Below are 21,544 nucleotides of genomic sequence, written 5' to 3'. Positions count from 1 at the left end.
CGATGCTAGCGGTGCCACCGCCTGTCAGTGTCTGACACTGACAGTGTTCTAGCGGTGCCACCGCCCAGCCAAGTAATGCAACCGCTAGACCCTTCGGTTCACTGGTTGGGCTTTAAGTTTAGCCCAAACCAAGTCTAATTTTGGGCCCAGTTGGCCCCTAACCAGGATATAGGATTATCTTTTAATCATAATCATGTGAACTACATAACTACAAACATCCCAAGCAAGTTTTCAACCGTGAACGTCGAGTCTTGTTCCGGCGAGCTTTCCGACGAACTTCCGGCGGACTTCTGATATGCCCTCGGATTTCTTCCGACGGACTCCCAGCAGGCTCCCGATCTTGTGACGACTTCAACGAGTAGCCGAGCCTTCTCGGTGATCTTCGCGAACCTCCGACGATCTCTTCGGCGAACTTTCGAAAATTCCGACAAGTTCCTGATTTCTTCTCGGTTGGTTCCGGTAGCATCTCCGACGATTCTTCGAACTCTTAAACGTCCATCGAACTTGACTCCGGTATTCTTGCTTTATGTTTTCTAGTTATCATAGTTAATCCTACATACTTAACTCAATAATATGTATTAGATCAATTAACCCATCAATTGATTTTATCATCAAAATATGAGATTCAACAAAATATAGATAATATCAATAGTTCATCATATTTTAAAACTCAAAGCATTAATTTTGTATTATTATAATGGTACTTTCTTTATTATATTTCTGTAAATGTCCCTATACTTTATGAAATAAATGGCTTAAGCATATACAAGTTGTATTGAGTGAGTGAGATCTTGATCAGATTAATTAAACAGAACATAATATTAATTATCGAAAGTTTTGTAAAATAAATAATTGAGGTGACTGATCAAGAAAGGTATGAAAGACTTAATTTTTTGATACTTGGACTTCAGTACGGTTTACAAGTAACGTATCAGAATATCTAAGGATCAATTTAAATTTCTGATAAGTCATTAGTTGATATTTTAAAATGATAATATTTGAGGAATTCAATATTATATCCTCAAAATAAATAATAAAGCTATAAGCTCAAGACTCATAATATTTTGAGTACTACTCAGGGAGTAGGTAATAATACTAAAATAAGAATGAAGCGTAAGTCCACCTAAGTTTATAATTACTATATAAACTCATAAAAGAATATCTTCACAATAAAATGTTACTTTTGTAGCATATATAGTTATGTGAAGAAGAAATATACTATAAGATTTGATTTGAAATAAAAAAGGTATAAATATAACCTTTATATGGTTCAAATTAAATATTACAAATATTATTGATGGATTAATTTGATGCTTCGTCGTATGTTACCAATAATAGATATTTATTAAAATAAAAAAAATGAAGAGGGATAAAACCAAAATAGAATGAGATATTTATCATTATATGGAATAATCTTAATGTGAAAGCAATATTAGTTTGTATTTATCGCTTATATCTAAAGATAAAGATGATTCAATTTGATAAATCTTGAGAATCTATGCTGTGTTCTTATAATTCTGGGAATTTGAGTTCTTTACCTAGAATTGTTATAATATTATTTTCCTTTTTGTGGTTGCAAACTTACTATGATTCAATAAAATTAACCTTTGAATTCTGTATAATAATCTATACAAAATTAATATGAATCATAAGTTTATAATGATCATACAATTAAATATTTAAGTGAAATGTAGTTTTATAAACTCCTTGAGGTTATGTTTATCACTATATGCTTTTGTCTCATTAAAGAGAGATATTTTATCACCATATAAATAATCTGTTGAGATATAATTATATATATATCTAATTCATTTAAAGTCTATGACCGTTTACACTCTTGAAATGTGTATGAATGAAGTTGATAGATAATTAGATAGAAAAGTCAAGATTATCATATCTGACAAGGGTGATAAATTTTATGGTATTCATGATGAACCAAATTATAATTTTTTTGCTAGATTCTTAGAAAAATAAGGTATATGATTTACCATATGTGTTACAACAGAATATGATTGTTGAAAGATATTATTGTACCTTATAGATATGGTTAAGAGCAATGATAAATTATTCTTTTGTACCCAAATAAATGTGAGAAGAAGCTCTAAGAACAACTATGTATATCTTGAATGGTTTTCATAGTAAGTAAATTACATGACTTCTTTCAAGTTATGAAATGATAGGAAACCTAAGTTAAGATATTTACATAATTTAAATTATCCTATAGAGATAAGGATCTTTAACTCACACAAAAGAAAATTAGATTTAATAATTATTTTTAAATATTTTATTATCTATTTAGAAAAATTTAAAGGGGTACATATCTTATTGCTCTAATTATAGTACAAGGATAATTAAATCTAGTAATGTAAGATTCCTATAAAATAGCAAATCAATGTGAGTGAAATTCTAAAAATTTAATTTTGATTTAGAGGAGATACAAGTTAATACTTCTTTATTATTCGAGAGATTGTTGTTACTCAAATCATTAAATAATTTGATAAAATTAAATAATAAAATAACATTACTAAACTCTCACAGTATATTGATATCATTATTAATGGTTACTTCGTAGCAGATAAAGTTACGTGAAGAAGAAATATACTATAAGATTTGATTTGAAATGAAAAATGTATAAATATAACCTTTATATGGTTCAAATCAAATATTACAGATATTATTGATGGATTAATTTGATGCTTCATCATATGTTACCAATAATAGATATTTATTAAAATAAAAAAAATGAAGAGGGATAAAACCAAAAGAGAATGAGATATTTATCATTATAGGAAATCATCTTAAAGTGAAAGCAATATTAGTTTGTATTTATCGCTTTTATCTAAAGATAAAGATGATTCAATTTGATAAATCTTGAGAATCCATGTTATGTTCTTATAATTCTGTGAATTTGAGTTCTTTACCTAGAATTGTTATAATATTATTTTCCTTTTGGTGGTTGTAAACTTACTGTAATTCAATAAAATTAACCTTTGAATTCTGTATAATAATCTATACAGAATTAATATGAATAATAAGTTTACAATGATCCTACAATTAAATATTAAAGTGAAATATAGTTTTATAAACTCGTTGAGGTTATGTTTATCACGATATGCTTTTGTCTCATTAAAGAGAGACATTTTATCACCATATAAATAATCTATTAAGATATGATTATATATATCTAATTCATGTAAAGTGTGCATTTTATCACCGTTTACACTCTTAAAGTGTGCATAAATGAAGTTGATAGACAATTAGATAGAAAAGTCAAGATCATCATATCTGACAAGGGTGATAAATTTTATAGTATTTATGATAAACCCAATTATAATTCTTTTGCTAGATTCTAAGAAAAATAAGGTATATGATTTGCCAGATGTGTTACAGCTAAATATGATTGCTGAAAGATATCATCGTACCTTATAGATATAGTTAAGAGCAATGATAATTATTCTTTTGTACCCAAATCAATGTGAGAAGAAGCTTCAAGGACAACTATATATATCTTAAATAGCATTCCTAGTAAGTAAATTACATGACTTCTTTTAAGTTATGAAATGATAGGAAACCTAAGTTAAGATATTTACATATTTAAAATTATTCTATGGAGATAAGGATCTTCAACTCAAATAAAAAAAATTAGATTTAATAATTATTTTTTAAATATTTTATTATCTATTCAGAAAAGTTTAAAGGGGTACATATCTTATTGCTCTAATCATAATACGAGGACAATTAAATCTGGCAATATAAGATTCCTATAAAATAGCAAATAAGTGGGAGTGAAATTCTTGAAATTTAATTTTGATTTAGAGGAGATACAAGTTAATACTTCTTTATTATTCGAAAGATTGTTGTTACTCAAATCATTAAATGATTTGATAAAAGTAAATAATAAAATAACATTACTAAACTCTCACATTATATTGATATCATTATTAATGGTCTTGTAGAACAACCATAATTGATAACTTTGATAATATCTCAAAGGGAAGGATTCATATCATTTATAGTTATTATGTTGTATATCTATAAGAATTATGTTATAATATAGGAATCAAAATAGATCCCTTATTTTGTCACGGGTCATGAAAAGTAATGATTCTGAAAAATAATATAATGCAATAAAAGAAGAGTTAAAATCAATAATCAGAATGATGTTTGATAAATTTATCGAATTATCCAATAATAGTATAAGAGTCTATTATATAAATGTGATTAAAAAGACAATGTCGAATGATATAATGGTCAGACTTGTGGTTAAAAGTTTTACTCATAAAGAATGTATCGACCATAATGAGATTTTTAACGAACTCGTTAAGAATCATGACATTAGTGATTTATTATGAGTTTGAGTTATATCATAATGATATGAAAATATTCTTAAAAAATCTAGCTTTATATGGGTTACTCTAAATGATTTACAAAGAAAATGAAAGAAATATAAAGTTTGGTATGCAAATTCAGGAATCCATTTATGACTTTAAACAAGCTTCAAGATAATGATATATAAAGGTTCTTGATATCATTATTTCATATTTAAGGTAAATACTATTAATTAGTATTTATATTAGTGGGAGCAAGTTTATTATATTGATCTTATATATGGATAATATTTTGTCTTACCGATAGTGATCTTGATTTATTATATTAAATCAAGAAATTTGTCACTAAGAATATTAAGATGGTTGATATGAATGAGACATCTTATATTATTAACATTGAGTAATTCAAGGACAAACCTCAATGATTATAAAGATTATCTTAGAAAGGATATATCAACCGAGTCTTAAAAATATTTTAATATATAGCTTTGTTCGGTCAATCATAAAAGTAAAGTTTTAATCAATAGTAAATATTTTAAAACGACTTGAAAAGAATTAGATAAAGAAGATATTCTTTATATATGCGCAGTTGGAAGTCTATGCTCAAGCCTGTGTTAGAAAATATATCAGTTTTTACAGTTAAAATGTTGGGTATATATTGGGTTTACTTAGAAGTAAAAACACTAAATGATTAGAGAAAGTAATAAGATAGCTGAAAGGGAGAAAGGATTATATGCTCACATGTATAAAATTATATTAGCTTGAAATAATGGTATTTTTAAGATGTTAATTATATAAATTACCTCGATAATAGGAAGTCCATCTTACGGTTAATATCTATGTCAATTAGAAGGGTAATTTATTATTATTATTAATAGAAGTTGATTTTGTGGCATGCTTTGAGGCCACTAATCAAAATTTTGACTTTATATTAGTATGCTCAAGTTTTGTTCTTATGTCAAAAACATACATCATGTTTGAAAACCAAAGACAATGTTCATAAAAAATCATCAAGCCTTCCATATAAAAACTATGCATCATCATTGATTTAATTTATGTGATTGACTTTATATTAGAGGGGCAATTTAGTTTTAATTTATATGATTGACTTTATATTAGCATGCTCAAGTTTTGTTCTTATGTCAAAAACATACATCATGTTTGAAAACCAAAGACAAGGTTCATAAAAAAATCATCAAGCCTTCCATATAAAAACCATGCATCATCGTTGAAAGTCAATATGGAAATCATCAAAATACACATTCTTGCTTCTCAAGCATATATATATGATCATTTAAATCTAACATTTTATTCTATTAACATAAAACATACCATTTTCAAGAAAAATAATTATTCAAAAAAAAGAAAAGAGAAAATGCATCATGGAAAACATTAAGTAATTTTAATATAATTCAAGAGAGTTGAGTTACTTACCTTGTAGTCAAAGCCCAATTCGTCGTTTCACCTTTAGAAGTTCTTGATTCATCCTTGGGTGCCTTCCTCTTCTTTGGCCTCTTCCTCCGTTCAGGTTCATTGTTTATTTTAGATTTTTGTTTAATGAACTTACTAAGATTTAGTGTCCGAAGTTCAAATTCATCATCGTCCTCATCACTTGAGTCATTGCTCAAGTGGTATTCATTTGTCCGGAGTTCCAAATCCTTCCTGTTCTTTGGAAGGTGGTTCAAGTGTCAATCGGGTTTAAAATATTCTAAAAGTATCATTTCATAGGTCATTAATGACCCGATTAATTCTTCTAATGGAAAACCATTTAAATTTTTTGTCTCTTGTATTGTAGTTATTTTAGAATCCCAACTTTTTGGAAGGGATCTTAAGATCTTGCTTACGAGATCAAAATTCGAAAAAGATTTACCAAGAACTCTTAGATTATTGACAACATTCGTGAAACGGGTATACGCGTCGCCTATAGTCTCGCTTGGTTGCATTCGAAAAAGCTCAAAAACATGCAATAAAATATTAACTTTCGAGTCTTTGACTCTACTAGTTCCTTCGTGCGTGATTTCAAGTGTTCGCCAAATATCAAAAGTCGTTTCGCATGTAGAAATCCGATTGAACTTATTTTTGTCCAAAGCGCAAAATAAGGCATTCATAGCCTTTGCGTTTAAAGAAAAATACTCCTTCTCCAAATCCGATCATTCGTTCATTGGTTTAGAGGGAAGTTGAAAACTATTTTCAATAATATTTCATAAATACAAATTCATAGAAATCAAGAAAACTCTCATTCGAGTTTTCTATTAAGTGTAGTCCAATCCGTTAAACAACGGTGGACGAACAACCGATAAGCCCTCTTGAAAGCCATGAAGAGCCATTTATCTCTGGTGTAAATCTGAAATGAGAAATGCCGGGCTCTGATACCAATTGTTAGGATCGGAGCGGCATTAAGAGGGGGGGGGTGAATTAGTGCAGCGGATTAAAACTTGTAAGTTCGAAAATGATTTCGTAAAATGTAAGGAGATTTCACTTTGATTGTAACTTGAGTAAAATAAAAACCAGAAACTTGCTATTGTGTAGATAATGATTGCAGAAAAGTAAGTACTCAAACATTCAATGAACACGCCAATTTAAAGTGGTTCGGTCAAATGACCTATATCCACTTGCAAAGCCTTCTTCAATGAGGCTTTCAACTTCCACTAGCAAATCTCTTTGAAGGGGAAGGACAAATACCCCTCTTACAACCTTTTACAAGTGGTTCACACTCTTATAATTTTTGAAGAGGAAGACGGAAGTGAACACTCAAACAATTTAAGACAAGATTGTTTTGTTAAAGACAAAACAATATATTGCTTTCACAAGAGTTATAATTTAGAATAGAGGGGTATTTATAGGCTCCAAGAGGATTCAAAATTGAGCTCCAAATTTTGAATTATCTTGGGTTTCCGAGGTTGGCGGTGCCATCGCCTGTCAGTGTCTGACATTGATAGTGTACTAGCGGTGCCACCGCCGGACCTCTCGGGTGTTGGGCGGTGCCACCGCTCATTTCTCGGGTTCTGGGCAGTGGCACCGCCAGGCCACCGCTTACACCATTTCAGCTCACTGGTTGGGCTCCAAACTTGGCTCAAACTAGTCCGAACTCGGGCCCAATTGGCCCCTACTTGGGTTATAGGATTAACACATAATCCTAACCCTAATTAACATGCTAACTACGAATTTAAAGACATTTCCTAAGCTATTACAAAGTCCGTAAGTCAAAACTTCTTCCGGCGAACTTTCGGCGATCTTCCGATAAACTCTCGAAAAACATTCTACAGACTCTCAGCAAGCTCCTAGACTTCACAATTTGATCTTGGCGAGTTCCAACGAGCTTCTTCGGCAAGCTCCGACCTTTCTCGATGAGCTCTGCGAACTTCCAACGAACCTTCAGGCGAGCTTCTGAAAAACCCTTCGGCAAGCTCCCTACTCATTCTCGGCTAGTTCCGACAGCATTCCCGACGAACCTTCGAACTTCCGTCGAACTCTCGAACTTGCAATGAATCATTCGCGCTTGACTCCGACACTTTGTTTCGCTTTATGTCTTCGTCGTTATCGTAGTTAATCCTACATACACAAACCAAAACTCTACTCCGATCTAGACAATTATTACAACGCGAATTAACATTCTGTTGCCCGATACGTCATTGGTTGGTGCTTCGTCCGATTCTTCAGTGCATCGTCCTCTCTTGCGGCTTGTTGCCCAATCGGCAGTTGACCTCCACAACCCCGATATCCTTGGCACAATTCCACTCTCCTTGGCCCGATGCCCGACGTCCGAAGCCTTCTACCGTCCAATATCCTGACGTGATCTCCTCCGGCGCAACGTCAATTCCTCCTGCGTCAACTATCTAATCCTGATCGAGTAGACCTGCATCACTCAAAATGCAGTTAAACATCTAAACACAATCAATTAGTTTCATCATCAAAATCTGAGATTCAACAAGGATTGTCTTGATAAGACAAATTATAGGGATCATTTTGGACTGCATTAAGAAAGGCTAACAGTATTATGGTACATAAAAGGAAGTGTGACACTGATGGCATACAACCGCTATGACTCATATTGTTAATCAGACTTAATGTATTATTATTATTATTATTATTATTATTATTATTATTATTACTATTATTACTATTATTATTATTATTATTATTATTATTATTATTATTATTATTATTATTATTATTGGACTTATTGGCCTATTTTCTAAAATTCACGTGTGTATATAGTTTTTCTAAAATTTTAGAATCCAATTGAGTCAAATTATTTTTAAATAAATTTTATGTATTTATTTTTTATTTTAAATCCTTTTGTATCTTACAAATTATTGGCTCAAGTGGGAGAATGTTAGATTATGTGATCCTATTTAATTAGATAAGATATATTATAGATATGATTATATTCTGATTATGGTTATTGGCCAATAGAAAAGAAGTGGATATTAAAGTAGGGTTCCTTAGGAGATAACTTTGATGGGAGGATCTAATAACTTATTCTAGACCCTTTGCTCTCACTTATAAATAGATAGGACCTCTAAGTGGTCCTACGAAAATATAGGAAGAGAAGAGAATGATCTAATTCTCCTTGAAGATCTTGCAGATTGATATAGCGCTTGTAGATCAGATAAAGTTTATTCTTTGTAATATTATTAGATCTAATTTATTTGATTTCAATCTTGACATAAATTTTTTTTCGCATACAGATAATATGATTACAGATTTTATGCTACCATACATACATGCTTTGGAGAGACAGAAGAATGGTAGGCAAACGGATCGTCTCTTTTGCCTTCGTGTCACTTGGCAGTGTAGTTAATGTGTGCGTTTGTATCTCATGCATGCAGGAATACGGGGGTTGTCTTGTCTTCTTGATCCTTGTTTCTTCTGCTGTTGGAGGACTTGCTACCGTCTTCAGCGTGGTTGATCACGGCGCCATGGGAGATGGCATCACGGACGATCTCGAAGTATAAGATCCTCTCTCTCTCTCGTGCATCTTTGTGCATATGTATGCGTTAGAATGCGCACATACGCATGCATGCAGAAAGGAGATAGATGACTGTCTTTCTGTGTCTGTGGATGCTTGAAAGTGAGATGAGATAACAATATAAGAGGTCCATAATTACTTAAGATCCATTCATCATCGTAGAAATAATACTTGTTGTTCTCAAACAACAAAGAAGGATAATTTACCATCAAAGTTTTAATATCTAACTAGTTATAATAGAAGCATTACACTTTAGCCTGTAATTTATTGCCTCATAAACACATCTTAATGCTACTAACCGTATGCATTAAGGTGTGAAGTATACAACTGTTGTATGTGTTAGTAAAGTAGAGATATTATTATTTTTGTTTGCCTGTTAATCTCTTTGGTGCTCATACTTGCTTATAAATGCTTGAGATATTAATTGTTATACATACTTTAATTGCTTTATTTTTTATTTATTTATGTGATTTTATATACATAAGTCTATCACATGTTATTTTATGGTTTTGATATTATGATCACATACTTCCTTTTGCAGGCGTTTAAGCAGACATGGAGTGCAGTGTGTGGCGATCTCAGCACTCCAACCTTCCTTGTCCCTGCAGGGATGACATTCTTGCTCAGCAAAGTGTCCTTCTCTGGCCCTTGCAACTCTCCCATCCTTGTCCAGGTACCATATGTTCATGTTCCTAGTGAGTGAAGCTGCCTTCTCTGTCATCTACCATTTTGTAGTTGTTCTTAGTGAGTCATGCTGCCTTCCGTTTTAGCTCTCAATCTGTGGTTCTTCTTACACAGCCTGCTTTCTGTATCACTTCTTCCAAGTGATCTTTCTGTAACCTTTTTACTGAGTTATATATGCTTTGCAACATAGATTGATGGAACTATTGTGGCCCTTAATAATCTTTTGGATACTGAGGGGAACTACTGGATCAACTTTGAGCATGTGGATGGGTTATCAATTAATGGATCAGGAAAAATAGATGGTCAAGGTGAAATCTGGTGGAACTGCAAAAGAAGTGCTGTAAGGCATCTTCTTCCCCACTTTGTTCTATGAAATATCCTTACAAGAATGATCACCAATCATTGTTTGTTTTTGTTGCAGAATTGCATCACTGCACCTAATGTAAGTACCACCGTTATTTGATTGACATGGAGCTATTTCATTTGTCACTGAGCTGGGATGTTGGATTCAGGCACTGTCCATCTCCGGTGGCAGTAACTTCACATTGAGTGGATTAGACTTCACAAACAGCCAACAGAAGCACATTGGTATATATGGGATTGTTGGGGTGCAAGTGCATGGGATCAACATAACAGCTCCTGGAGACAGCCCCAACACAGATGGCATCTACATTAGAAGTTGCCAACATGTCACAGTATCAAATTCAACTATTGGCACAGGTAACAATGACCATGAACTCGAGACAACTGGTGGAGATGTATCAAAGGCTTCAGGTTTCCTGGCTTACCATGTTGTTCTCCACCTGCTTGCAGGAGATGACTGCATATCCATTGGAAATGGCACCTCTGATGTCAATATCACTCAGATCACCTGTGGCCCTGGCCATGGCATCAGGTTTGTGTGTATGACTTCTCCATACTTCAGCTATTAAGAAAACACAGACCAAGAGAAGTGGCAAATTCCATGAAGATATAAACCATATTATTATGTGCAATAAAGGAGACTTGCTTCTTATGTCAACCTGCTCAAAACAGCATTGGAAGCTTAGGTGAGGAGGAAACCCAAGCAGCAGTGGAGCAAGTTCATGTTTCCACTTGCAATTTCTGGGAGACACAGAATGGTGTCAGGATCAAGACATGGCAGGTAAACTCCTGATAGGTTGACCATTCTCCATCTAGGAACAAGATAGAAAATTATGATCACATTAAGTTTTGTTCTTATCAGGGAGGGTCTGGCTATGCAAGAAACATAACTTTTGAGAATATCAACTTCACTGCTGTGTATCATCCCATAATAATAGATCAGTACTACTGTAATGGTGACTACGATTGTCCCAACATGGCAAGTGCTCATAAACTTGTTTTAACACTTCGATTACAAGAATAGTTGTTAATCTGCAGATGTCTGCAGCAGCTTAAACTGCTATTTCTGAAGCTACTAAAAGCATTCTTTTGTGCCTCTTCTCTTCTGCTTTTTGTGCTTTGCTTGCATGGTGGTGAAGACATCGGCCGTTCAAGTCAGCGATGTGCACTACATTCGGGCGACCGGCACGTCCAGCAGCGACATGGCCATCAGCCTCAACTGCAGCCAAACTACAGCTTGCACAGGCATCACCATAGATGGAGTCGACATCCAACCTGCAGATGCCTCGGTGAAGGCAGCATCCTTCTGCTACAATGCACAGCTGACAACCACGAATGATGGAGTTGTGCCTGAAATCTCTTGTTGACGCGCCAAGAACTGATGTTTCTGTAGGATTGTTAACATTAGATTAGCTTGTAGTTGCTTGCTATTTCTTGATGAACAGAAATGTGTACTCATCTGAGTTGAGAACATTTATTGCTTTGATGATTAGCATCTTATAGGTAGGAGGAACTCAATAAACATTAAGAATCAGGTTTATATGGATTATATTCGTAAGCTTATAGTCGAATTATATGCTATTAGCCAATAATCTTATTGACATTAATGTGGACCATATGAGCCTTAAGAAAATTAGCCAGCTTAAGTGGCAATTATAATTGATTGTAATTAAAAGCGGAAAAATAAAAGAAAAGGAATCTAACACTTCCGAGAAAAGAGCCATGAACCACGCGAGACTGGACCCAGTTACGCACTTGCTCGTTACCCATACCTGACCCACCTACAACAAGAGGCGGCCAAGGGCTCTCTTCTAGGTCCCGCACAGGTGATGTGGCGGGTAGAACGAACGAGTAGGCGAGGCTGCGTGGCTCCTCACCTATTCATATCGCGGCGTCGTCATTCCCCACGCCGCACGCCGCTCGCCGCTCGTGTCGTCGTCTTCTCACTTCCACCCTCTCCCGTTCCTCCGTCAATAGCGATACGGGAGAAGGGTACGATTTTTTTGGTTCTAGGGTTTCGCTTTCGATGGCTTCCCAGGTTATGATCGCCCTCGCGCTCTCCCTTGTCGGCGGGTTCAGCACTTCGATTGGTGCGTTCCGAATCTTCCATTTCGCGACCACCACCACCTCTAGATTTCAATCAATCCTCTATTTTTTCTAGAAATTTCATCGAATCAACCAGATTTTGGGCCTTAATTTGATTTTTGTTGGATTTGGGGTTTATTCGTTGTTTCTTCATGTGAATCGGTGGTACTCTTTAGTTCGCGTGGGGCGGCCGGATAATGGGTTGCTTTATTAGCCTCTCCAGTGTTTTCTGTGGTTCTTTTTTATGCTACGGTCTAATCCATGATTTAGCAGTCGTCGGTGACAAATTGTAGCTTCAAATATGTTGCTAAAGTCGGTAATTCTACAGGGAAGGTGAAATGTTCGCAAGCCAAGTGTCGTAATTTCTACTGTGGGTGTGATTGAAGGAACTGAAAGTTTTTGTTTGGAGATAAAAATGGAAGTTTGGAATTTTCTTTGGCATAAACTGCTAGTCTTTAACATAGGATTGAACGAGCAATTTATTGGCTTTTGGTCATGGAGAATCATCCTGAAATGGTCCATGTTGTGTAGTTTGAGTGATTATGTCGGGTTTGTTTCAAGCCTGATGGCTTGTTTGTTACTCTAAGCAGGTGGACTTTTTGTCGTTTTAAACCATACGCCCGATCTCAAGATGCTCGGTATTTTGCAGGTCTTATCTCTTTGTCTCTTCGTTTGTAGCACCTAGTAATTCTTTCTCATCCTCCGTCAGTTTTCTTTCTGCCATATGCTATACAAATTACTCTTATTTCTTGTCAGGGTTTTGCTGCTGGACTTATGTTGAGCATATCCTTCTTTGACTTGGCGCATAATGCTTTGAACACTCTTGGCTTCCTTAAAGGCAACGTTTGGGTGGGTTATTTATTTAATGCAATCAATCAAGTCCTTGACACTGTCATGTTAATTCTTCTTTACACCCTTTGATGCTTATTTTATCAGTGTTGTTATTTTATATTCTCGAATCTGCAGTTCTTTGTTGGAGCACTATTTTTCGCCTCGATTGTAAATTTTATTCCAGAACCATCATTTGTTTCAAGAAACGAAGAGGTTGGTGTGTGAATATATTTTCAACACCTTAGAGAACATGATTTTGTCATCAGTCGTGTTCTCTCTTAGTAGGAGACAAATATTCATGCTTGTCTCATTTTCTCTGATAATGATAGAAAGAAGATGATGGATCAACCAAGGATATGAACAGGAAACACCAACACCAAATCTTATTTAGTGGGATAATCACTGCAGTTGGTAATCATGCTTCCTAATATCTTTCTGTGGAGTTCTCCTTTATATTGAATGATAAAGCTGTTATTATTTACATATAAAATTTACATATGATGCTTCCTGCCTATTCTTTTTTGTAGAATTACTATGACAATAGTCTGTACATTACAAGGTCCACATTGTATATCCCATTTAATAAAATCAGGGTGAAAATAGTGAGATTATTGAAAGATTTCTTTTAGTGTTCAATATTTACCCACTAACATATATCTAAGAATGAAAACCTTTCTAATGCATGTATATACTTAGATTTAATACTTTTTGGTAGGATCCTCAAAAAATCAATATTTTCAAAATTTTAATTAGTGACAATTGGTGCAACATGTTGGTTGAATATGTAATGCAGCTTTCTGAGATATTATATTACAGAAGTTAATGGTCGAGCAAAGTAACTTTATTACATAAAAAGTCTTCACATCGTTTATTGAATTGGCAAGTTTTGCTGTGGCATGCATTGTCCGAGATCTTAAAGACTAGAAGTCTTATGTACATGACCTGAACTAAGTGGCTTATTTTAGTGTTATTACGAAGTGAACATCCAGATCTAAAGATATTGGAAACTGTTGCTTTTAACAAATACAATAGACGTGAGGTTTCTAAGATGCTTATGTTGTTGTGAAGCTTCTATTTATTCAAGTTATTAGCTCGCAGAGCTTATTGTCCAAGCTTGTTCTAAGAATATGATTGAAAGGTCAGACACTACATAAGTACATGTTATTCTAGAGCTGTAAAACTTTTGTTGCATTAGATGCTAGTATGTTGTTCCTATTTTTGTTATGTGCGTGTCTATGCTGTCCTCACTCACACTCATTCTGGCAATGCATGCACATGGTTTTAAAAGCCAAAATGGGTTGGCCCAGTAAACTGACAAGTCATAAAGGCCCAATTATTTGAGTCTCAAAGTGCTAATGTTTCTCAAAATTCATTAGATAGTAACATGTCTTCTTTCCTGTGGTAGTTACTTTCTTAAGCTACTCTGAAAGTTCAATAAGGTAGAAAAAAATATTTTATATGCTACTTAAAATAGGGTATCAACAACCAATTTAAATGTTAACATTAGTTATAAGTTTGTTTAAAAATGGAAGAATTTAGAAACTTAAATTGATATCTTCACATACTTCTTGGAATGAGTTCTTCATGTATTAGTCTTATGCTTTCCTTTATTGTTGCAGTCTAACGACCACCCATCATTGATGGAAAAATATGTTTCCTTATATTTTGCTTACATAATGTCGGATTCTTATGAAAAGTTCATTACTTATCCAACTTTTCATGTATATTGTGCAACCTTTGCATTCTTCTGCATATGTAGAATCCATTCATCTCATCTATGTGATACAGGCATCAGCTTGCATAATTTTCCCGAGGGGATGGCGGTCTTTCTTGGATCAATGAAGGTATATCTCTTATTTCTTGATTAAAGATCTTGCTTTATGACATGGATTCCTATCATCATATCTCTCTTGAATAAAATACTATGTGCATAGTGTTGATTGAGTGCTTGTTGTTTTCATGTTATACAGCTGCTAATTATTTATATATTTATTTATATGGTGTTGTGGGAGTAATATTGGATGGGGAATGTAGGGATACAGACAGAATTTGTTGTCATACTTAAGCTAGATTCTTGCTATAAGGTGATTTACAACATTTGAATGAGATAGCACAATATTAATAATTATGTTGGTTTTGTAGTTCAGACAAAGAAAAGATATTGCTACCTCAAAACTACCATCAGTGTTCAATGAGCTTGTCTTAAATGGTTTGTCATGGTAAAAGTGTGACTATCACTCAGGAACTTGCCCCATGAAACAGTGACATATAATTTGATCTTAGAAAGGATGATGTCGTAGTTTATGGCTCTAATGCCAGTGGTCATATAAATTTTATTAGGAGGATGTGTTGACATATGGTTCTACACCCATTGTTTTTCTGAAATTTATACTGAGGATATGTTGACATAAAAAGTTTGTTATGCACAATTAGTTAAAATCATGTTGAAGCCAATCATGTACTGTAACTAATTGTTCTTGGTCAATTATCTTGCAGGGACTTCGTGTCGGCATCAACTTGGCATTGGCTATTGCTTTACATAATATTCCGGAGGTGATTATTCGGTTTGTATTTATAGTTTGTGTGAAGTTCTCTATTCAGTTATATTGGGTTGTAAATTTAGTTTTCCAAAATTCACCATTGCCTTCATCTGAAATCTATAATACTGTAAGTCTTCAAAAAGTTGTTTCTCCAGTAAGTTATGTTCATGAAATAGACCTTCAAATTCTAATGCTTGAATATGCATTTTCTTAACCTTTTTCATGTCTTATTTCTTTCCACGTGTTTACATTCCACCTAATCCTCGAGGAGTACCAATTCCAATTTGTTGAAACAAGGTTTGGCCCTTGTGTATGTGAAATAATGTGTTTATTGAACAAATTAAAACAGAAAATATTGTGCTGAAGGAAGCAAATTCAAATACAATTGGTTTCCCCAGAAAAGATCATCTTGTTTGCATTGTAAAGCTGCATATGCAGATTAATATGGTAAAAGCCTAAGAAGCATGAACATGTACTTTTGGTGGATGTGTTTATGTTCGACACGAGCCGGACACGTATACACTGCCGACATAGTCGAACACATGTCTGACACACGTTCAGCTGTGTCTTTTTTTATTTATTTTTCATTTATATTTGTTGGACACGACATCACTCCCACTTCACTCCTGCGTGCTTCACTGCGTGGTCCTCGCGTGTGGCATTGTGCTCGCAAGGCCCTCACGTGAGGGCCATCTACTTTGGATTCTGCATGGAGATGGGTCGTGGGCGTCATATTTATTTGTACACATTGCTGAGTTTGTAAAATTTAAGTATAAATCCTATAAAATTCATATTAATCAAATATTATGTAATTAAAAATTACATGTGTCCTTGTCATGTCTGTATCGTAATTTTTTTAAAAATGACGTCACTGTGTCGGTGTTGTGTCATGTTCGTGTCCCGTGTCCTTTGTGCTTCTCTGGTAAAAGCACAAATCAATGGATGGTTTTGACATGAGAGAACCTAGAGCCTGTACAAGGTTATTGCTGATTCATCTTTAAACTGTTCCAGTGAAATAACTTTGAATCTAATTAAGCTTGACCTGAAAACATAAACTTTTTAAAATCTTAACTGTGCTGAGAATTATAATTATTATTGTCATTCTTAGTTTCCATTAAGGATGAAACTTCAACTGAACATAGTGTGGTTAAGAATGTGGTTCTTTTTGTTTTCTGAATTTTTTTTAATTATTTTTTTTGCAGGGTGTTGCGGTAGCCCTTCCTGTATATTTTGCTACACAAAGGTAGTTATTTACTTTAATTCTTATTAAAGTACGCTTAGAAATATGAGAAATTTGTGTCAAGAGATACTTAAGTGCATCTCATTTTACTAAGATAATTGTAATATTTCATAGCTTACTATGACAACTTGTAGCACATTCAGTACTACCGCTTTGTTCTGGAAGGGGTTGATACAGGTCTGAGTTTGAATTTTATTTGCTTGGTCCAGCAAATGGCAGGCATTCAAATTGGCAACACTTTCTGGGTTTGCTGAGCCACTAGGTGTCATATTTGTGGGTATGCACTACTTGCTTCATCTTGATGATCTTATGTTACCTCAGTTGGACCATATTTCCAAACTGAAGCTTTCCTTCTTTCTTGTTCACTGGGCTGGCATAGCTGATTCCAGTCTTGACTTCTTTTCACTGTGTTTTAATATAACATAGTTATGAACTTATGATCACTGCTGTAAGGTTTGTCTATTTGTGAGATTGGATGGGAGAGAGAGAGAGAGAGAGAAAGAGAGAGAGATGTCATGCAAAAGTTGGGAGAGTTGGTGACTATTCATGAGGGACTAGTTCCTTTTCATATTTTAATTTTTTTTCCCTTCAGATCTGATTGGTATATTTCAAAAGCATGTGAAAAGATTATATTACATATTAATTATGTAATTAATTTATTTAATGAATTTTCTATTTTATTTTTTAATAAATGTATTTTGAATTCTTCTTTTACTCTTGTTAAGTTGGACTCTTGGATGTGCATCAATCCATGTGACACTGTAAGTGATAGGTGATCATTGTCTACAAGTTGAATGTTTGGTAACTCCTAGCATTAATCACTGGTTGATGAGAAAGGGTTAGGTTAATTTGTTAGATGGTATGTACAAATTCTTTGTTTGCTAAGATTTTATTTATGATTTGGTTAAAACTTTTTTGTTGCTAATTGCAGTTTACAGTTCTAACTTGCCTTTTTTGTTGAATTGCAGCTTACCTGTTCCCAAGCAGTCTAAGTCCTGAGATTCTTGAAGGCTTACTTGGATCAGGTAAATCTATTATTCCCATCCTTTTCCATTATAAGATACTAACTTACCGGTTATCTGATTCTTATACCATTGCTTTGTCTAGTTGGTGGAGTTATGGCTTTTCTGACACTGCACGAAATGCTGCCTCTAGCATTTGAATATGCAGGCCATAAACAAGCAGTCCAAGCTGTGTTTGTTGGCATGGCTTTGATGTCTGCAAGGTTAGACATCCATTAAAATTTAAGCTTCATTTTGCAAATGAAAGATTTCTTGGTGCCTTTTTTTTTAAAAACCTAAAATCAAGATAATAGTAGAATCATAAATGACAAAATTACCTTTGTTAAATGATTTTAAGTTGTTTTATTTACTATTCTAAGGAGTATGATAGAATTTGCAAAGGTGTTACCATCATACTCATACAAATATTTAGGTTAAACTTTATAGTTGATTTAGTTGAACATGAAACTGATCCTCATAGGAGACTGTTGATGTTCATTTTTATTTTTCAATAATTCATAATTGTATCTAACTAGTCTCCTCTCAGTCTAAGTTGGTTGACATGGCCTACTCTTTTTTCAGCTTGTATTTCTTAGAAATTAGCCTGCCGGAAGAGATGAGTATGTAGCTCCAGTGATTGTATATTTGCACATCCCGGACAGGTTCTCCCTCTTGTTTCTATCTTGTGTTAGTTTGAATCTTCACAAAGTATGGACATCATCAGTATCATTGACTAGTTCCATGAGAATAAACTTGTGCATTTGCACGCATCAATTATCATGCTTGTTCGCAATATATATATGTTGTCATTTATCTTGCGTTTTCCTTTAGGGTCTCGTATATTTGCCAAGATCGAGAACAGTTGAAATCAATCAGTTGGGTCCATCTATACCGGGTTGACAACAGAATTATAAGTAGAGAAAGAAAATGTTGTTGCATCATTTTAGATGCCCAGAGCGCTTCTATACACAGCCAAGAGACAGTAAGGGAAGGGGGGGGGGGGGGGGGGGTCTGCCTGTGATTTCTGGAGTTCTTGCAGACTTGAGATACCACATTTGAGTCTTCTCAATAGGTTTTACTTCACAAGCGATGCAACAAAAGTTCCTGTAACAATGTGATCAGTGATCATAATATTATTGGTCGTACGACAATGTCTTGGTGACATTTCTGATATCTTGGCGTGACAGAAGTGGGTGAGGTGATTCAATATTGATCATAGTGTTACAGTAGTGCATTGTGCATCTGCCTAGAAATTTATTACCTGATCTTAGCATGATTTGGCTATACTTGGTGTGCTCAGCAGGACACAAACCTAAGACCATATGATGGTTGTATTGAGAGAGAGAGAGAGAGAGGGAGAGAGATTATCCTTCACAATTGGGGAATCTGGTTGATGTTTCTTTTAGGAAGCCAGGATATGAAACCTCGGAAGATCCACAGAAATTGGAAAGAGATCAAATCATCCAAGTTGTCATGTTTATTTAAAGCTAGCTCATGGTTATGATCGAAAGGCATTATTACATTTTCTGCATAGAATACCATTCATTCCCAAGCATGACAAGCAGTTGAAGAAGAAACCATTGTGGCAAAACCAAGGAAAAATTAACTCATGCTCTACTTATTCTTGTTTGTTCTCACACTTGATTTCTTTGGGCCCATAACCATAGTTTCAGTATGCAAGATTCAAAGTTTGCCCAAAGTTTCTGGCATTTATCTAACCGATTCACACATCCTCGCCTCCAGATTTGTCAGAAGCACCGTCCAAATCTCTCAAGCCCTCGGAAATCATCCGCTGCCGGTTCTGCGCCTGCCTCTCGACGGCCACCATGTACAAGCCTACACACACACCACCGCCAAGATCATGACCACAGAAGAAGAAAAAAGATGAAATTTTTAGCTGCATTCTAGTTCGGAAATCAGCGAGAAGAAGAAGAAGAAAAAGAAGAGCACGTACTGATGGCGCTGCCGATGGCGCAGAACCACAGGATCCTCTGCGACCATTTCTCCCCTACCACTCCTCTTGATCCAATCATCCCACGCCCGAGAAGAAATCTTTACTCTTGAGCTAAACCCTAATCAACAGTCTGAATCCCCAATACCAATTTCAACCGCCTAAAAAAGAGAACTTGGCGCTATAAATGAAGGAATCGAGAGCCCAGGAGATCAAAGGACGAAAGAAATTAAAGCAAAGAAGGTCGACGAGAAAGAAACCTGAATCCTCGTGGACAAGAAATTAAAACAAATCTCGCAAACGAAGATCCTAGAGAAACGCTTTACCTGTTTGTTGCCCGACGAAGTCGAGAAGCGCCGCCTTAAAATGCCGCAATCTCGCCCAAGGGGAAGTCAGCAGATGGCGTCGGGCGCCCGCACAGGCGGAGTTAGGGCGAAGAAGGAAATGAGCCGATCGTGATGTCGTAGTATTTTAGCTTCGTTTATCCCCCCTGCAACCGAAAAGACGGAAATACCCCTCCTGCTGTGATTCACCCCAACTGTCTGGTATTAATTCGAGTCCTGACTTAGCTCACGACTCGAGGCATTCCTCAGCTCGCTATCCCTCCATCCATGGGAAGGTTTCCTTCCGAAGAAGGCTTCGATGACACTTCTCTGCTCTTAGTTATTAAACCCAGATCAGCTCGATCAAATTAGTTAATTAAACCTAGACCGGACCGGTCGATCGAACCGGAGAATCAGGAATCGGTTCCGATATAAATTAAATATATTATTTTTTTTAACTTATTGATCAAAATAATTTTGGATATAATTATTTTATATAATTTTTAGATATTTTAAATCATGAATCCGATCGAATAAATTAACATAGTTAGTTTTACTGATCAAATCGATATAATTATTATTATTATTATATAATTTTAGGGTGTACTAAATCGAGATTTGGGTCGATCAAATTAGTGATTGAACTCGAATCGGATCAGTCGATCTAACAAAAAAAAATTAGGAATCGGACCGACTAAACAATAAATTTATTATTTTTACTTATTGACCAAAATACTATTAGATAATAATTACTCTTTTTATATAATTTTAGAGGTATTTCATTTTTATAGAAAAAGGGAACTCTATCTCATCCTCTTCATGTGTTGTTACTTTCTCATTCTTTTGATATTGTCCTCTCGTTTACCCTTCACTTGTCTCTTTCATTACAGAGTTTCTTCTCTTTCTTTGATCAGTACCTTTTCATACCAATTCTTTTTCATTATCATTCATTATTTTTCTCTCTTCTCCAAGCATTTACTATCATCTCATGCTAATTTGTTATTCTATTATCCAACTTATTAGAGTTTGAATTTCCATTTATCCTTTCATCAAATATCTTGAAGTCATTCTTTAACAAAAGGGTGTTTAATAATTACATTTTTACTATACAATCTAAGCATTATATAACTAATAATTTATTATTATTATTATTACATGTGATATATAAATATAAATTATTGCAATAAGTCAAAACTTGAAAAGGTCAATATCCTCCCTAAATAATG

At 34.5% G+C, this 21,544-nt stretch overlaps 3 protein-coding genes across 6 annotated transcripts; 2 read left to right on the top strand and 1 right to left on the bottom strand.

Moving 5' to 3' along the window:
• Positions 1-9,154: 9,154 nt before the first annotated feature.
• On the top strand, positions 9,155-11,714 carry LOC103981694 (polygalacturonase ADPG1-like). The gene is made up of 9 exons (XM_009398435.2): positions 9,155-9,280; positions 9,842-9,973; positions 10,175-10,324; positions 10,406-10,426; positions 10,497-10,704; positions 10,798-10,879; positions 11,020-11,128; positions 11,210-11,326; positions 11,487-11,714. Exons 1-9 carry the CDS (start codon positions 9,155-9,157, stop codon positions 11,712-11,714), a joined length of 1,173 nt encoding a protein of 390 aa, XP_009396710.2.
• A 526-nt stretch (positions 11,715-12,240) lies between these two features.
• LOC135583508 (zinc transporter ZTP29-like) lies at positions 12,241-19,014 on the top strand. Of its 3 annotated transcripts, XM_065149893.1 has the most exons (13): positions 12,241-12,437; positions 13,023-13,081; positions 13,189-13,281; positions 13,399-13,476; positions 13,593-13,674; positions 15,052-15,107; positions 15,760-15,816; positions 17,006-17,046; positions 17,253-17,320; positions 18,012-18,068; positions 18,151-18,268; positions 18,627-18,706; positions 18,876-19,014. In XM_065149893.1, the coding sequence occupies exons 1-12, from the start codon at positions 12,374-12,376 to the stop codon at positions 18,670-18,672; spliced, it is 819 nt and encodes a 272-aa protein (XP_065005965.1). In that variant the 5' UTR covers positions 12,241-12,373; the 3' UTR covers positions 18,673-18,706; positions 18,876-19,014. The 3 variants fall into 3 exon arrangements, with proteins under 3 accessions (XP_065005965.1, XP_065005963.1, XP_065005966.1); XM_065149891.1 differs by lacking the exon at positions 18,876-19,014 and having other exon boundaries at positions 12,242-12,437; positions 18,627-18,824; XM_065149894.1 differs by lacking the exons at positions 13,023-13,081; positions 18,876-19,014 and having other exon boundaries at positions 12,292-12,437; positions 18,627-18,824.
• A 489-nt stretch (positions 19,015-19,503) lies between these two features.
• On the bottom strand, positions 19,504-20,552 carry LOC103981336 (uncharacterized). 2 transcript variants are annotated; one of them, XM_009398035.3, is made up of 3 exons: positions 20,322-20,552; positions 19,999-20,128; positions 19,504-19,880 (listed from the first exon to the last, which is right to left on the bottom strand). In XM_009398035.3, the coding sequence occupies exons 2-3, from the start codon at positions 20,075-20,077 to the stop codon at positions 19,768-19,770; spliced, it is 192 nt and encodes a 63-aa protein (XP_009396310.2). In that variant the 5' UTR covers positions 20,078-20,128; positions 20,322-20,552; the 3' UTR covers positions 19,504-19,767. The 2 variants fall into 2 exon arrangements, with proteins under 2 accessions (XP_009396310.2, XP_009396309.2); XM_009398034.3 differs by having other exon boundaries at positions 19,999-20,156; positions 20,322-20,520.
• Between the last annotated feature and the right edge of the window lie 992 nt (positions 20,553-21,544).

Source organism: Musa acuminata, chromosome BXJ3-4 (assembly GCF_036884655.1).
Source record: "Musa acuminata AAA Group cultivar baxijiao chromosome BXJ3-4, Cavendish_Baxijiao_AAA, whole genome shotgun sequence".
In the NCBI taxonomy this organism is placed as follows: Eukaryota; Viridiplantae; Streptophyta; class Magnoliopsida; order Zingiberales; family Musaceae; genus Musa; species Musa acuminata.
The sequence above is the reverse complement of the archived record's forward strand: the minus strand, read 5'-3'. Positions and strand labels throughout refer to the sequence as shown.